The 16939-nt window shown below is 37.5% G+C and overlaps 2 protein-coding genes across 3 annotated transcripts; both read right to left on the minus strand.

The window, feature by feature from the left end:
- Nucleotides 1–622: 622 nt before the first annotated feature.
- LOC139117288 (uncharacterized) lies at nucleotides 623–8108 on the minus strand. Its single transcript, XM_070680258.1, has 7 exons — nucleotides 7588–8108; nucleotides 5709–5799; nucleotides 4440–4540; nucleotides 3906–3995; nucleotides 3178–3237; nucleotides 2771–2857; nucleotides 623–2132 (listed from the first exon to the last, which is right to left on the minus strand). Exons 1-7 carry the CDS (start codon nucleotides 7636–7638, stop codon nucleotides 1848–1850), a joined length of 765 nt encoding a protein of 254 aa, XP_070536359.1. The 5' UTR covers nucleotides 7639–8108; the 3' UTR covers nucleotides 623–1847.
- Nucleotides 8109–9553: 1445 nt separating this feature from the next.
- LOC139117289 (uncharacterized) lies at nucleotides 9554–16847 on the minus strand. Of its 2 annotated transcripts, XM_070680260.1 has the most exons (4): nucleotides 16769–16847; nucleotides 16077–16169; nucleotides 11527–11601; nucleotides 9554–10815 (listed from the first exon to the last, which is right to left on the minus strand). In XM_070680260.1, exons 1-4 carry the CDS (start codon nucleotides 16787–16789, stop codon nucleotides 9937–9939), a joined length of 1068 nt encoding a protein of 355 aa, XP_070536361.1. In that variant the 5' UTR covers nucleotides 16790–16847; the 3' UTR covers nucleotides 9554–9936. The 2 variants fall into 2 exon arrangements, with proteins under 2 accessions (XP_070536361.1, XP_070536360.1); XM_070680259.1 differs by lacking the exons at nucleotides 16077–16169; nucleotides 16769–16847 and adding an exon at nucleotides 12969–13031.
- Between the last annotated feature and the right edge of the window lie 92 nt (nucleotides 16848–16939).

Raw genomic sequence — 16939 nt, forward strand, 5'->3', positions numbered from 1 at the left:
TTCTATGGATGCTTCAAAGGACAATGGTGAATCCACAGTGAATCTATATTGGTCACAACGAGACACGCATCAGGATGCGTGTATAGTATGAGTCCTTTTTACAACCAAAGGATGTTCGCTTATGTCAAGGTCCCTCCTGGCTCCCAACAGCCATTTGCAATGTTTTATTACTGCCACTGTACAGAATGCTTCAGAACTCTGTCCCGCAACCGGTTCTCGTTGTCAGGAACCTCTACACAGAATTCGAAGCGGTCGGTCAGAGAATAAAAGAAGAAAAAAAATTAAGGTCATTGTCGGTATTGGGTCTCAAATGTCGGTAAACTGTAACGAAAAATGTTTGACGGATAACATCTAATCGGGGTACTTTTCATCCATCCGCCAAACTTGCGCCTTCAACTTTCTTCTTCAGTACGACACACGATGACCAAATACGTTGCATCATATTTTCAAAAAAGTAATATTGGATAAATTAACATAAAATTCAATAAGCATAGTAATACAATTACATTCTCTTCGTTTTCCTCAAATTATCGGCCAAAAGCAACGAAAATGTTTAAAAATTTCACGTTTTGCGTTCGGAGAAACATGCGGAAAGCGAACAAAAGAGTCTAGTCAACGCACATGTATATGGTACATTTATTGTGAACTTGTATGAAGTGAAAAACATGTCACTCATGTTGTGTAAAAACTGGAATAATGGCAAAACAGATTAAATAAATTAAATATTCCAATAAGTTTACTCAATCTAAGATGCAACCTCGTTCGCGACGTAGCCCACTAAAACGGTCGAATACGATGTACTGGCGCTCTTCATAATGCTGCTTGTCAACAAGATAAAGTACAACCGGTTAAGTAAGACATGAAGGCACAGTAGGAAAATTGAAGTTCATTTTTTATATCATTTCCCGCCAGTAACACTGACCTTTGACGAGAAAATCACGCACGTCCTGCAATGATGCAGCTAGTCAACATAACGTTGTACGAGGCACACTATCGTTGTATGCAGGTAAAAATGAGTCTGGCATTCAAGAGTGTATGTCAAAATATCTATACATTTTGTATCATAAAATTAGTAATGAACGATATTATGCGATTTTAATAATCACTGCTGTATACGATATACCTATTAATCAAATCAATAGCATCCGACGAAAATGCCAATTTTGACATACAAGCTTACCTTCCTTATGTAGCAGGTCATATTAACGGTATGAATTTTGTTTCATCTTGTTTTAACGTCTACCCTGAACACGCATCGAAATGCAGCGAATCAGAATACATGTTTGTGAGATAGCTACATGTAGTGTGGCAGTTTTGGTTAAAGTTAGTTACATCACGAATCGCGATATAGTGGCTGTTTATTGTCTGTTCATGATGAAATAAGTATATTTAAACGTGTTAAGTATGTAATAAATAAAATTGATACACGTTATTCTACTCTGTTTACTTCATTGCAAGAAATTCGTGGCAGGTAATGCGCTGATTTCCGATTGGACAAAGGAATTATGTCACCTGTATCCATGGCGGCCAATCAGAGGTGTTCGTTTGGATGACCGCGCAAAAACACAAGCATGCCACCAATAGACTGTGGCGTTACTCAAGCTCTCAGCACGGGCAACACACCCTCTTTGATATACCACACAGTCATCGATAAATTCAACTTTGCGGTGACTAATAACTTAAGTGCTTTGTGCTTGCAACCGTTGGTGAGACGAAGACATCTTCAACAAGTAAGTGTAAGAAAGACATAAGAACTTCATCGATGTCAGGAAAGTGCGCTCCAGTTTCTTATCTGTTCAAAATGACGTCTATCAGTCGCCACATTGTCACATAGTCGTTTCGAGAGTTCATTTTCGCGCGTATTCCTGATGAAATCGAACAATTTTCGGTGACGAATTTCCGACGTGATTATCATATTCCCTTCTTGGATGGTGGTGATGGTGGTTGTGATTGTGGTTCGAGGTTGTTGAGCGCGTGCCAATTTTGCCGTTGACCACCCGCCTCTCTTGGTGCTCTTCGTATGGCGTTGAAGTAACAAGAAAGTCGCCCGGTTCGTTGTCTTCCTTAGAGCTGAGCCCCATGAACTGATCTATGTCGATTGTTGTAAGCATTCCCCCAACGCCATAGAGGGGCTACGGATAGTAAAAATAACAACGAAATATAATATCAATTTTTGTTGTTCAGCAACTTCACAGTCACTGACATGCCATTGATAGAAAATACTGACGATGATTGACATTAACGAAAAATAAGAGATTATTACATTTTTTACTGTCTTCCATCGAAGAAGTGCCAGCGAGAGATCGTCGGGATCATACAGAAACTGATCGGGGGTATTTGCAACACGATTGGAACTAATTTGGGATAATTGGATCTTTATATTTTTCAAATTTCTCTGAAGTGTTAGGTGCCCTATAGATGAATGTTGCGATATTACAAATTACTCACAAAAACAAATGTGTGATTAAAAAAGAATAGCAGATGAGCTTACAATTGCAGGTTAAATCGACATTACTTTTAAATTATCATCCAATTATCCCAAATTACTTCCAATCGTGTTTTGCTCAAAGTCTGCGAAGACAACGCCGTTAATTTGTAGCACTGGGATGTGACATACAACCAGGTGTTGTCCCCTTTTCGCTTGTATCCGCAAACATACCTCTTATATACAGTGTTTAATTGTGTACAAAGAGGGGAAAGGGGTGCATTATTGCGAAAATGATAGCAAAGTTGACGTCAAAAGGGAATAACCTCTGTAACAAGATCTCACCTGATTGTTTCGATACTCATACCTCTCGGTTTTATTTCGTTCCTTGGTTGCTTTGTATTCCATCACTACCACAGAAAACACAATCACCTAACATGTGTGAAGAAAGAAGCAAAGATTTGACTAAATGAAAACAAATTGGCCATTAACGTTTGATCAGTTCTCTGATGCGATAAAGTTGACTTAGAATTCGAAGGATCGATGTTAAGACAAAAATACAAACAAAACAAAAATTGTCATCTTTTCATAGGAATTTTGTTTTCAACCACAGAGAATAAAACAAAAAGTACGGCGTCCTTTGGGAGATCTGACAGTAAAATCGAAATCAATTAACAAATATTAGTTTGTTCCTAAATTGCAATTTAGAGCCAAGTTTCCATAGATCGAATATGCAAATGAGCACCACTTACATTTGAGATGGATTTAGCTGCGTAAAGGATGACTTCAAAAAGCATAACCATAAATCCGTGCTGAAAGAGAGAAAAACAGAACTTTTGATATTCGTATTTCACTCAGAAGAAAATTTTAACAACATAAAAAACATTGATGGTGTCAACTTTGAAAATAGATAGATTTGGCTATGACACTTTCTTTATTTGTGCAAACGATAATGTTCGCGCCTTCCTACAAAGTAGCGAAGTGTATTCTTATTGTTGATGCTGATGCTACGTAATTATCACAACAGTGGAACTTAAGGTAGAACGCGCCTCGGGGACAGGTAGTTGGACTCTCGATTTTCCACAATTCTTTTCTGATATACCACTTGTTGGAGGGGAGCTCATTTTAAAGCTCTTGGAGAAAGAAAAACTTTCACCGTCTTATTTTTTTGAAAAACTTTCACCGTCTTATTTTTTCGAAAATCCAAAATTTAATTTTTCCCCTACAGCGTTTAAACAGGAATGGTGGCCATTTTGAATTTCAAACATCGCAAAATGTTGGGTAATTTGTTTCGCTAGTTCCAAACTTTGCACGGTGACCCCGGTGTTTATTGTTGATTTTGAAAGGGAATGGTTGAAAGTCTCTTGAGGAAAGTTTGAGCAAAAGTTTAAGTATTTCACCTTTGAGACGCATACTGCCATAACGAGCTGACGCAGACATAAAAACAATACCATTGAGAATGTTTTTTTAATTATCTCACCTTAATAATGACGAAAATGATGAGGCCGGTGTCCAACACCGTGAATAAAACAATAAATACCAAAAAATACAGCATAATACCAGGACTGCTCTGTTGAGAGACAACAAATGGGATTGAAGACTTTTAATCAATGTTTCATGATCATTAATAAATGATTTGTCTTATCTGATGACTTTTCTGTCTTCATTAAACACCACTTTGAATTTATGCCAATCACCGACTGTCATTAGAGTGACTGTTATCACAGTCATTGTTGTAACTGTGATAGCCTCATATTTTATGTCTATGTCTGTCTCTTTAATTTCTGACCCTACTCTATACACATACATACATATACATACATACATACATACATACATACATACATACATACATACATACATACATACATACATACATACATACATACATACATACATACATAAAGACATACATAAAGACAAAAAAACAAACAAACAAACAGAAAGATAGAGACAGATCGATACACATTTATTAACTGATTGATTGATTGACAAATAAAACAAACCTACTTACCTTATCAACACCATTGAGTAGCATGAACGACGTGATGAAATAAACTGAATACACTGCTACGAAGACAAACCACACTTTGTAACGAATATCGTCGTTCTTCTCTGTAAACAATCAATTTAGAATTCAGTGTGTCAGTAAATTTGGGTAATTTGTGCCATTAGTACACAATTTTGCAAACCCTTTATTTCAATCTTGATTTCGAAAAGAGGATGGTTTAATGAAAGTTTCCTTCGGCAAAAATTTTATGTCAACGAATCGAATTACCCAAACTGCATTTCATACTTGATATTCAAGATGATTACGGTTGTCCCGGTGACCTCTATCAAGGCAACAAATCATCGATATTGAAGAGGGAGATGAACAATACAATCTCCGAAGTTGCTTGCCCCGCGTGACGAAGGGAGGGGCAATCGGAGAGGGGCAGAAGTTGAAATCTTATATTCTGCTCTGAAAGTCAACATTTTCAACAACATGTAACTTAAGGGACGAGAATCTAAGCGAGGTATGAGCTAATGTGCACAGAGTGCTTCTCTTAACGCAGCTCGTAAACTCATCTACAGCCGTGTACGATGATTTTAACACCATTTTATTTTCCTCAAACCAAATACAGAATAATGAATCATGCATATCAAATGTCTTTCTTGTCTTGAAAAGAGGCGCTTCCCGTTTCCCAACCTCAAAACCTTTCAGAGGGGTATTAAATCATGCCAAGGCCAACTGCTAATGGATAATTGTGCTTCTCGGTACACTTTTTTGTGGCGAGCGTTTTACAATGATGATGTACGTATTTCAAAAGCTCTATAAGCATTTAAAGACATTTCATCATAAGGTAAAAGAAAAAATATGAGTAACCCTGTCTATTTATACCCTCGATCCTGCATTTTTCAGCATTTTGGATATACTGCGTGCGTTTACTCGTTTTTCTGTTTACTGTGTGTCATAGCGAGCAAATAAATAAATAAATAAATAAATAAATAAATAAATAAATAAATAAATAAATAAATAAATAAATAAATAAATAAATTTAGTTCCCGTCCCATACAGGGTCTTGTTACGGTGAGCACAGCTATTTTTTCCCATTTTTACCTAAACTTTATTCCAAAGCGTTTAATATAAAAATAAATTAGCTTAAAAAATAATGATTTATTTGATATATAGAAAACAAAAAGCAAAAAATATAGTACAATAAATAAGGTTTTTGTTTTTCGTCGAAAACTTAAGAAGATCAGATGCGACATAAAGATGTTACCATAAAAAATATTTTCTCACCTGAGCCATAGTCCGGGTCGTCTGGGGTGCTTATCCCGCCTGGCCTCGTCAACTTGTACACGTAGAAAAATATTAACCCGATTGACAGTATCTGGAAGACAGAAACGCGGATATCTGACTGCAAAACAGTTGATTTATGATAGCACATGTTATCTGGAGCGTGATAAAATTATTCAAGAATGCAGACATTTACGCCAGAGAAGAAATATTTGCGATGTGGGTTGTCGTTAAATGGTACCACTCTTGTCAAATGCAATGACAGTTGCCGCTCTGTCACAGCAGGAAATAAACTTGACCTACATGTTTGTTGTGCCAATAACACAAAAGACAAGTTAATGTAAAAGAGAAGTTCAAGAAATGCTTGATAGATTTCACCATGCTTATTCAAAGGCGGTTATAACAACGATCTTGTCATTTTTGTTTTGTAATCTCAGAATCCAGTTCAAACACTTAGTATTTAGCTTGTAAGCGAGACGAGTGTTGTGCATTCACTGTACTTTACCAATGCTCTAAGGTTACATGGTAATATGCATTATTCTCTGTTACACAAATTATTCAAGCTCAGTCATTGTAATCACTTGACCAACGTATTGATTTACAGTTGAGACTCCTCAGAGCCATGAACAAGACAATGGACACAGGGTAGCTAAAAATACTGCAACGAATACAACCATGATAAAAGCGCAAACTGTAAAAAGGATAAAGGGTTTGTAACTTCTCCTAACCGAACCCGCTACACCTGAAAGTGGTAACGTCACTCAAATGAGTTCACAAAGTATGCGTCGATTTAGCTGTAACATTTTACGTGCTGTAACAACATGGTGTAATAAATAGCGGTTTTGTAACATGGCCTGGGGAATGACCGCACCCCTTACTTCACAGCACACCTTCGATTTTTCGCTGAAGGTGCGATTACTGCATGTGCCCCTATGCCAGCAGCCGTATTGTCGGGATCACTGACGAAACTGTTTCATGCACACATGTGTACGTATAGACGACTTTTCTAGGTCACTTCGACACTTGTTATGAAAAGACACCCTCAATTTTAAGCAGGACGGTGGATCCATGGAATGTAAAAAATGTTTGGCGTGTCACAGGTCTCGAGTAAGAACGCAATTACCACTGATTTAGGGATTCCATCGCTCTTTTTTAGTCTATCCACATATTCCTTCAAGGGTCAAGTCACTTTTCTTCATGGTGCGGTCTACATCAAAGTTGGAAACTTTCCTTTTTAATTAGTGTCACAAACCCAAGATCCCGAATTAGACGTTTTGCTTAATCGGCCAGGAAACAGAACGGCTTGAAAGAAAACGTAACAAGTTCCAGAACTTCTTTGTTGACAGTTAAGAAAGCCACTGAGAGTGGCAACCTATGCCTCAATACCTTGTTACATGACACGGGCATTGACGGACGAAGCATTGTGCAATACGCTGAATACAGATCAGCCATACCGTACTGACATGCCCCTTCCCCAATCGATTCAATAAAATTCACGGCCGTATAGGAATATAAGGTAGGCGAGGGTTAAAGAGGCGGACAGGTAGAGCTGTAAACAGTGGTCAAGTCTTCATTTACAGATGGTGAATGAAGTATTACTTAGGTCATACGGGGTTCGGTAACTGTGCATCTGTACTACCGGACCCCTCAATAATTAATGGGGGTTTCACAATGGCTAAAGGAGAGATTTACATACAAATCAATGGAAAGTGGTAGGAGTCGTTTGACTATACATTTAGGTTCACAGAAAATTGATGCCGAGAACAAAAGCTGGAATGGATCGTTTTGTGGACGGTCGTAGCAGGACTTTCTTATACTGATCTGTTAGGTTGGACCAAGTTTCCAACCTCACGGTGTGTGAAGGTTCGTTATTTGAACTTACCGCACTGTATATGGCGCAGGCACGACACCCGTTCCTTGTGTTGAAACCCATTGGGGAGTTCAAGAGTACTTGACACCTTGTCCGGAAGTCGCCAAAGTTTGTCCTTTCGGGTTCGACTTGAGTCAAAGTTCCATTAAACTACACTATAAACAGGGCCAGTCAGGAATTAAAGCAGAATAAGTGTTCCACTCTTTGCTGCAGACAGCCGAGGAAAATGAATGACTCCTTTCAAACGAGTGACAGAGGCTTGAGAACAGCATCAAGACACCTCAGAACCGTATGCGGTGCCGATCAGGATTCCCATACCGGGAAGCTGGACACTAGTGAACCTTCTAACGATCAACTCCGTCTCAATTCCGGAAAACTTAACCAAAGATTTGAGAAAGATAATAAAAAAAACAGGATTGCAGCACCACCAGGGCCAGTCACGTCACACAAGGGCTGTAGAGCACACGATTGTAACCAAACTGTGAAAGTATAGCCATGCGTCATGCAATCAGAATGACGGAGAATGACCTCTGCATTGAAGGCCCTGTCACGTGATTCCGGTGCAACAAAAGGAGGGTCGACGTAGAAGGCTAAGAAGGGAAAGGTATTTAGAAGCCCGCCGGACAAAGAGAACTTTCTCTTTAGTGGTAAGAAGTCATAAATTATTGGTTCTATGAAACGCTGACAGTCTGTTTCACTTTTTACCCCTGATATCCCTGACCTTCTCGACATGAACAGAACTGTAAATGTCCGATCTCAAGCAATGCTTCATCGTCTTCGGCAGAACGACATCTTACATACGAGCGTCCATACACTCATAGTGGTCCTGCTTGAACTACTGAGTAATTCGAGACATCGAGGAATAAAAAGCAGAAAGATTAAATCCATATATTAACTCATTTGTTCATTTCATTCTCTTTGGTTCATTCATATCATATTCCTCATTATGACGTAAATGGCACAAATATGGCCTGCATGCTTACCCGTTAAACACAAAATTTCAAAATATGTTTTTGCTCCGTTTAGAAAAGGCTAGACCGCTGAGATTTCTCACCAATCTAGATTATACATGAATTTTTCTTTTTTTAACCCTCTGAGCACCAAAGTCAATTTTTGTTGCCTTTAAACAAGATTTTTCAGTCAATTTTTTGAAGATTTTTGCCAAAATTTTGATAAGAAGCTCTAGCTGATAAAATTTATGACCATTTGGTTCAAAATTATCAATAAAAAATTCAGAAAATTTAGAAAAATTGGTAAAATGTTGCACTGAAATTTTGGTGGGAAATAATACAGCACTCAATGGGTTAATATAAAGATAGTGATCATTATGGTTGTCTCTGATTTTTCAGTCTTCATCGGTCTACCTTTTTCTATCCCTTCCTTCTCTCCATTTGTCCGCCCATCTGTCTGTCTGTCTGTCTGTCTGTCTGTCTGTCTGTCTGTCTGTCTGTCTCTGTCTCTGTCTGTCTGTCTCTGTCTCTGTCTCGGTCTATCTGTCTGTCTCTGTCTGTCTGTCTGTCTGTCTGTCTGTCTGTCTGTCTGTCTGTCTGTCTGTCTGTCTGTCTCTCTGTCTCTTCGTGCACTTGTTGCAACCCCATGACCAGGTATCAGCTATTTATGTTTTATTATGACATGATATTTACATTATTCAGCCTACCTTAAATTTAATCAACTGTTTTCTTGATCAGTAAACAGACTATACAAATCTATTGCTCAGTGCGAGTATATCAGTGTAAAGTTACATGATAATACTGCGTTACAAATAAATTTTCTGGTATCATTCAATTTTGCTATAGTTTGCGTAACTTTCTGTTAACATTATAAGCCAAAATCCTTACACTAAGCTCTTACTTTGCACTTGGAAATCGCAATCTTATTATACTTTGGTAAAGGTTTTGAAACGTTTCGCGCAGTAACACTTTTAGACCATGGCAATGATGTAAGTTACAACGTCACGTTACAGACCAAAACTCATACATAAACTCATACAATTTTAATAAGAACTTTTCGGCGAAGTCAATATAAAAACAATTGAAAATAATAAATAAGCGCTCAACTTTACCGAATTTGATGTTCACATCAAATGGCCGACTTTTCATTAAAAGCTGGACTTCTAAAATATATCTGTTGTGCGGTCAATAAATGTGAAAAGTAGTTAATATATACAAAAGTGTGTCGTCATATTCCCAGCATAACAGAGTATAATTACATCACGCATGCAGATTTTAACTGGGTGAAATGTTACAAATACTTGAAAACTAATACCCCTTTTAGTAACCCCCTTACATTGAATTCGTAGGGCAGTCAAGGTTGAATTAAGGACGCCCTCAAGCGTCAAGGTTTATAATTTTATCCTTTTTATCATCCCTCAGTGCGTATTTCGTATATTGTATCCCTGGCTTCATAACCTCTGTTTACTTGTCCACCCAAAGAGTAACGACCGCTGCGGTTATTCGCGGCGAAACTCCCAGTCAACGAAACTCTATCGCTCATTTCCACAGAAGCCAGGCTATCACTGCGCCTGCTCAGGGACTCGGTGTCGAATGTCACGGACCTGCCTGACACACTTCGGCGTTTAGCAGACTTGAAATTTGTCGGCACTGTTTGGGGAACGATAGGGTTGTCAGGGTAGTCGTCAGACGCACGGCGCCGTCCATCGTGAGTAGGGGCAAAAGCCTGTCCGAAAGTTGTTCCGGGTAGTGTTACTGGAACGACTGCATCGTTGAACGCATCATGCGAGGCATTACTGGGCCGTTGTCTCATTCTGGATTCCCTCACCGGAGTGATTATGTCGGTAGACGCTTGGTCAGACACAAAACCCTGTCCGAAGTTACCTTCGACCAACCTCCTGGGAACAATGTCGTCATCGCGCAAACGGTCTTTCTGGGTATCCACATTCTGCCTTTGAATGATGACAGGTACGGTCGAGTTATCGGCCACTATGTCACCGTTCCGGACAGGTTGTGGTCCTGGCTTCAAGACTGGTGCCATGTCAGGATTTGTCTCGTTGAAATATTCTTCAATGGGAACGAGGCTCCGTCCCGCATCTTCTCCAAGCTCTGTCTCCACGACGACCCTGTCATCGAACGCTTCCACGGACTGCATTGTGCCAGGTTCTTGTGATTCTTCAGCTTTGTCGAGAGAGATTTCTTCCTTTGAAGCCTCTTTCTTAGACGACTTTTTATCTTTCTGTTTCTTTTCTTTTCTTTTGAGCTTTTCCTCCTTTAGTATCTTCGTTTTCTGAGCAAAAAAGCATACCAGGTGGTCTATTAGTCCCCCCTTTTGTCGATAAATCGAATATGGTTAACTAGCAATCATAGTTAAATTGCAAGCACGTAATTATAAGTTTCGACACTTTTTGTGTAGTAGTCGAGCAAAGGCTATCCAGGGAGGACAAAGACACGTACCTACCTGGTTGTCTCTGCGGCGTGCAAATGTTGTAATTAGTCGTTCATGAAACATTTAAAGTGAGGGTTAACGCGTCTATACGTTAGACGGTACACATAAACACCGTATTTATACCTTCACAATTTTCGGTACCACAAATACGATTTTGACACCTAAACGAGTCATAAAAGTAATTCATAAAAGTCTAAGGTGGTCGACCATATTTTCGACATGGAGGATTTCTACATGTAAAATACATGAAATTTCTGAAGTCAAACTTAAGTTGTAGCTTTCCAGAAATGCCTGAAAAGATGCATTTAACTAGCTTCACAAACAAACAGAACTTTTTGCAATGGAAACAATTGTATTTGCATGTTAAGTATTTATCAGTTCAATATGTCAAACTCTTGCTGCTGTGAAAAGTCGACTTTTTACCCATAATGCATTTTGGTATTTCACAATCATGTAGTTTGACCCCTTAGCACAAGACAAAAGTTATTTAAGGCCCCCTTATTCCGTTTCAAAGACACAGCGCGGTACTCTATTCCACATAACGTCTTTTACCTTGTTCTTACGGGTCCTCACACTAAGTTTTCCCGTTCTCTGGCATTCGGACAACACGACCACGAATGAAAAAACCTGGATAGAGTAAAAAAGTGTAAAAACTGAAATATTTTAGAGTGCGTGTATTGAATTTTATCTCAAGTTCTGATAAAACAATGGGAGACGCTTCAAAAATTTCATAATTTAATCACGTAGTTGTATAAGAATGTAAGAAAATCGCCTGGCTGGTTCACATTTCCCGTTTCTGAAAATGAACACTCACTTTGAAGACATGGAAGTATAAATATAAACACAAAGGAAGATTTTGAACTTATGAAATTATGCAGTCGTTAAGTTATGATGAATTGCACCAGTTTATGTTGGTCAGAACCATGAAGCGTGATTATGCACATGCAGTAGTCGACAGAAGTAACGTCCTGGTGTCCGCCAGTAAAATGTTCCAGTCATTAATAAACACCTATTGCCTGGTCATGACGGCTATAGCGACCGTCTATTACCCCGAGGGGCCGTGTGTTACCAGAAACACATCGCTATTCCCCGAGGCCGTAGGCCGAGCGGTATAGCGATGTGTTTTCTGGTAACACACGGCCACGAGGGGTAATAGACGAGCGCTATAGCCCGAATAAAGACCAGGCTATAGGTGTTTTATAACACACCACATGCTCATGTTGCATTGTTATATAGTTTTTAATGTGTTTTGATATTTTGCACCGCAACAATCCATTGTGACAAGTTTACTGGCGGATGTTTCCACAGCGCTTTCAGTTGTACGTGGTACCACTTTCTTTCAAAAATATTCAAAGCATACCTAGCGACATCCTTAGTTGCACCTTAATCTTTTCCGTCGATGAGCTATTCAAGTTCCTACGCTGTTGGAATGTTGGAAAATGTTGGAAAATCTGTTTTAGAGAATGTGTCGTCACCTATCCCGGACGCACATCACGTTCTAGTCACCCGCCATTGTTGCAAAGCTGCAGACGACACTACGGTCACGTGACCGGGCACTTTTCCAAATTTGGTCAGAACTATTTCCCTAGGGAAATAGCTTTTCAAAAAATACCCTCTGACGTCACTTTTGTCGATTTGGTGGGGACTAGACTTATCTATTTTCTCGTCGCGTGACGTATTCTGGCGAATCGCGACACGGAATGAGCATGTGGCGTGTTATAATACTGTCTAATCTCACAAACCTCGAGCATTTGCATAAGAATCCCACAGAAATGTCGGTTTCATATGACAAATCACACTGCGCATGGACAGCAATGAGGTCACAGTTGACACTTTAGAAAGACTGCTGTAAGCCAGACACGCAGGACGCCAAAAAGCAACGAATCTTAGCTTTGTCTGGTTCGTTAATGAAACAACCGTTACGGTAAAGTTTACGGAATAGTTCACTCTCCTGCCAAGTGATTGTAACGCATGCCTTGATGCGCCATACTCACATTGATTGCCAGTTTAACCAGCATCAGGCAAAAATCCAAAATCTCTCCGCTCCCAAAACCCGTTGAACATTAAACACAATGAAACGAATTGGAATAGGTGTTCTATTGAATAAGCTGAAATTTTGCGAGCATGTACTATTCAATATTGCAATCAAATTTTCCTTATTATATATATATATATATATATATATATATATATATATATATATATATATATATATATATATATATATATATATAGTTTATTTTGTCATCCAATGGTCTTTTGTAGTGAAATTCTGTCACTAGCGTCTGTCGATTTCATTTTTTACAAGACAGCCCTAAGTTTTGCTAATTTTTGACGTCAATGTAACCTTTTGGCCCTCGCCACAATGTCACAAAATATTGTGACAAGTGCATGACTGCAAACCCTTTCTGATCACGTGATGACGATATTTTAGCATTTGATTTCGTCGTGTAATTTATTATGTGAAAAAAAATAATGTAGTATCAAGACATATTAAAAGTTTTTATTTTGTGTTACATTTTTGTAGCTTAACTTGATTGTGTAAATATCTCACAAAATACAATACAACCCCGTGTGTCCAAGAGTTGAATGGTATGGAGGTCAGAGTGAGATTTTTTCATTCAGTCTAAATGATCTCAAAAGAAATGTGATCATCATACACGTTTCAGCTGACATTCGTTTTTGCTGTTCCATATTTGTTTATTTGTAATTATTTCATCTTGAATGTAACTCTTTGTATAGGAGCCGGAGGCCTAGAAATACAACAAATATATCTATCTATCTATCTATCTATCTATCTATCTATCTATCTATCTATCTATCTATCTATCTATCTATCTATCTATCTATCTATCTCTCTCTCTATCTATCTATCTATCTGTCTGTCTGTCTGTCTGTCTGTCTGTCTGTCTGTCTGTCTGTCTGTCTGTCTGTCTGTCCGTCCGTCCGTCCGTCCGTCCGTCCGTCCGTCCGTCCGTCCGTCCATGCATCCACGCATCCATCCATCCATCTATCTATATCTATCTATCTGTCTGTCTGTGTCTGTCTATCTATCTATCTATCTATCTATCTATCTATCTATCTATCTATCTATCTATCTATCTATCTATCTATCTATATATATATATATATATATATATATATATATATATATATATATATATATATATTATATATATATATAAACACAAATTACTTCAAGTACAAAGTAATAATTGTAATTATTATTATAACGCTCTGCTTTCCGCATCGAGCACTGTAATTTCCCACGAGGACATCTGTATACTTCGATATGTATATATATATATATATATATATATATATTATATATATATATATATATATATATATATATATATATCTATCTATCTATCTATCTATCTATCTATCTATCTATCTATCTATCTATCTATCTATCTATCTATCTATCTGTCTGTCTGTCTGTCTGTCTGTCTGTCTGTGTGTGTATGTATGTATGTATGTATGTATGTATGTATGTATGTATGTATGTATGTATGTATGTATGTATGTATGTATGTATGTATGTATGCATGTATTTACAAACATCTGGAAGGCAACAAAACACATGCACGCATTCTTTTCGTTGACTTTTCCTCGGCATTTAACACCATTCAACCGCACCTGCTCGCCGAGAAACTCATGTCACGTTTCAATTTGCATTTAAAATTAGTCGGGTGGATTTTAGATTTTTTAACAAATAGATCTCAGTGTGTGAGGGTCAACAGGTGTATGTCAAAAATGCGTTTTACTTCTACGGGTTCACCTCAAGGTTGTGTTCTATCTCCCCCGCTTTACATATTGTACACTGACGACTGTAGAAGTCAACACGTGAATAGACATATTCTGAAGTTTGCCGACGACTCGGCGATTGTCAGTTTATTGAATAACTGTGAGACCGGCCACGGTCCCATAGTAGATGATTTTATCGAATGGTGTAATAGATCATTTCTACAATTGAATGTTGGTAAAACGAAAAACATGTGTATTGATTTCAGAAGGAGCAAATCTTCTGCGGAGCCAACAGTTATAGACGGCTCCGAAATTGAGATAGTCAGCAAGTACAAATATCTTGGCTCTACAGTGGATGATAAGTTATGCTGGGATGACAATGTCGATGCTATTTGTAGTAAAGGTCAACAACGTGTGTTTTTCCTGAGGAAGTTGAACCAATTTAATGTAAATAAGTCTCTGATGACGTTATTTTATAAATCTTTTATTGAAGTATTTGCACTTTTTCAATGGTCTGCTGGTATGGCAATTTAAATGTTAAGAACAGAAACAGAATTAGTAAGATAGTTAAAGTCTGCAGCAATATTATCGGAGAACAACAAGTGGGCCCCACTGACTTGTACGAGAAATATGTTTTACGTAAAGGGAATTCCATCATACATTCGAAGTTTCAGCACCCTCTACAAAACGAGTTTGACTTGCTACCATCCGGCTGCCGTTTCAGAGTACAGGCTTTTAAAACCGATAGAACCAAAAACTTTTTTATCAACAGAGCAATTGGTCAACTGAATAGATTGAACTAGTTTTTAAATATACTTCTTTTATCTCTCTGTGATTTTTACTTATTGGATGTGCTGTTTGGTATTTAACTTTTTTTTAGTTTGTCATGTTTTTTGATTGATGTACTGTGTTTGTCACTGCTGCAATGTCAATTGCCCAGTCATGGGTTAATAAAGATTTATTGATTGATTGATTGATTGATTGATGTATGTATATATGTATCTATGTATCTATGTATCTATGTATCTATGTATGTATGTATGTATGTATGTATGTATGTATGTATGTATGTATGTATGTATGTATGTATGTATCTATGTATCTATCTATCTATCTATCTATCTATCTATCTATCTATCTATCTATCTATCTATCTATCTATCTATCTATCTATCTATCTATCTATCTATCTATCTATCTATCTATCCATCATAAAGGCTGCTTGGAGACAGTTCTACTGTCATGCCCCGTGATGTTTTGCAGAAATTCAAGCCATGCAGTGAAGTGAAGGGCTCTCTGAATTAACGTATGCGTTATGCTTTTACTCATAAAGTGGGCGAACACTCACTTACCACTGACCAGACTGTCACACCAAACACAGATATGTCAGCCATTTCAAATATCACTATAAATACCAGAAATAACACCATAACGCCACTGGTTCCCTGAAAAATAAATAATATCGACAATTTTAGTTAAACTACCTAAAGAAAAATCATCATGTTCTCCTACGTAATCAATTATCATTGTGAATATATATATATATATATATATATATATATATATATATATATATATATATATATATATATATATACATACATACACACACATATATAGGCCTAGATATATATATATATATATATATATATATATATATATATATATATATATATATATATATATATATATATATATATCGTTTATTTTGTCATCCAATTGCCTTTTGTAGAGAAATTCTGTCACTAGCGTCTGTCGATTTCATTTTCCACAAGACTGCTGTAAGTTTTGCTAATATTTGACGATGACGTCAATTTCACCTTTTGGCCCTCGCTACAATGTCACAAAATATTGTGACAAGTGCATGACATTTTGTAGCCTACCTTGATTGTAAATATCTCACAAGATACAATATAACCCCGTGTGTCCAAGACTTAAATTTGTTGAATTTTCCAAAACAGGCACAAACTTTATAAAGAACAGTATATGAAACAAACACACCATAAGGAGGAAAATAGGGGAAAACTCATCACAATTTACCTACCTTATCAGCGGCCATGATCATGATGAAGATATAATGAAATATAACGAATACATGAACAGCATTCCAAAACGCACTTTGTATAACAACGAATTTCCTCTATGAAAGAATGAAAGAAAAAATAAAAAATAGATAAAATAAGAATTTGTTAATATCCGTTAGGTTTCTTAAATC

Source organism: Ptychodera flava, chromosome 18, assembly GCF_041260155.1.
Source record: "Ptychodera flava strain L36383 chromosome 18, AS_Pfla_20210202, whole genome shotgun sequence".
NCBI lineage: Eukaryota > Metazoa > Hemichordata > Enteropneusta > Ptychoderidae > Ptychodera > Ptychodera flava.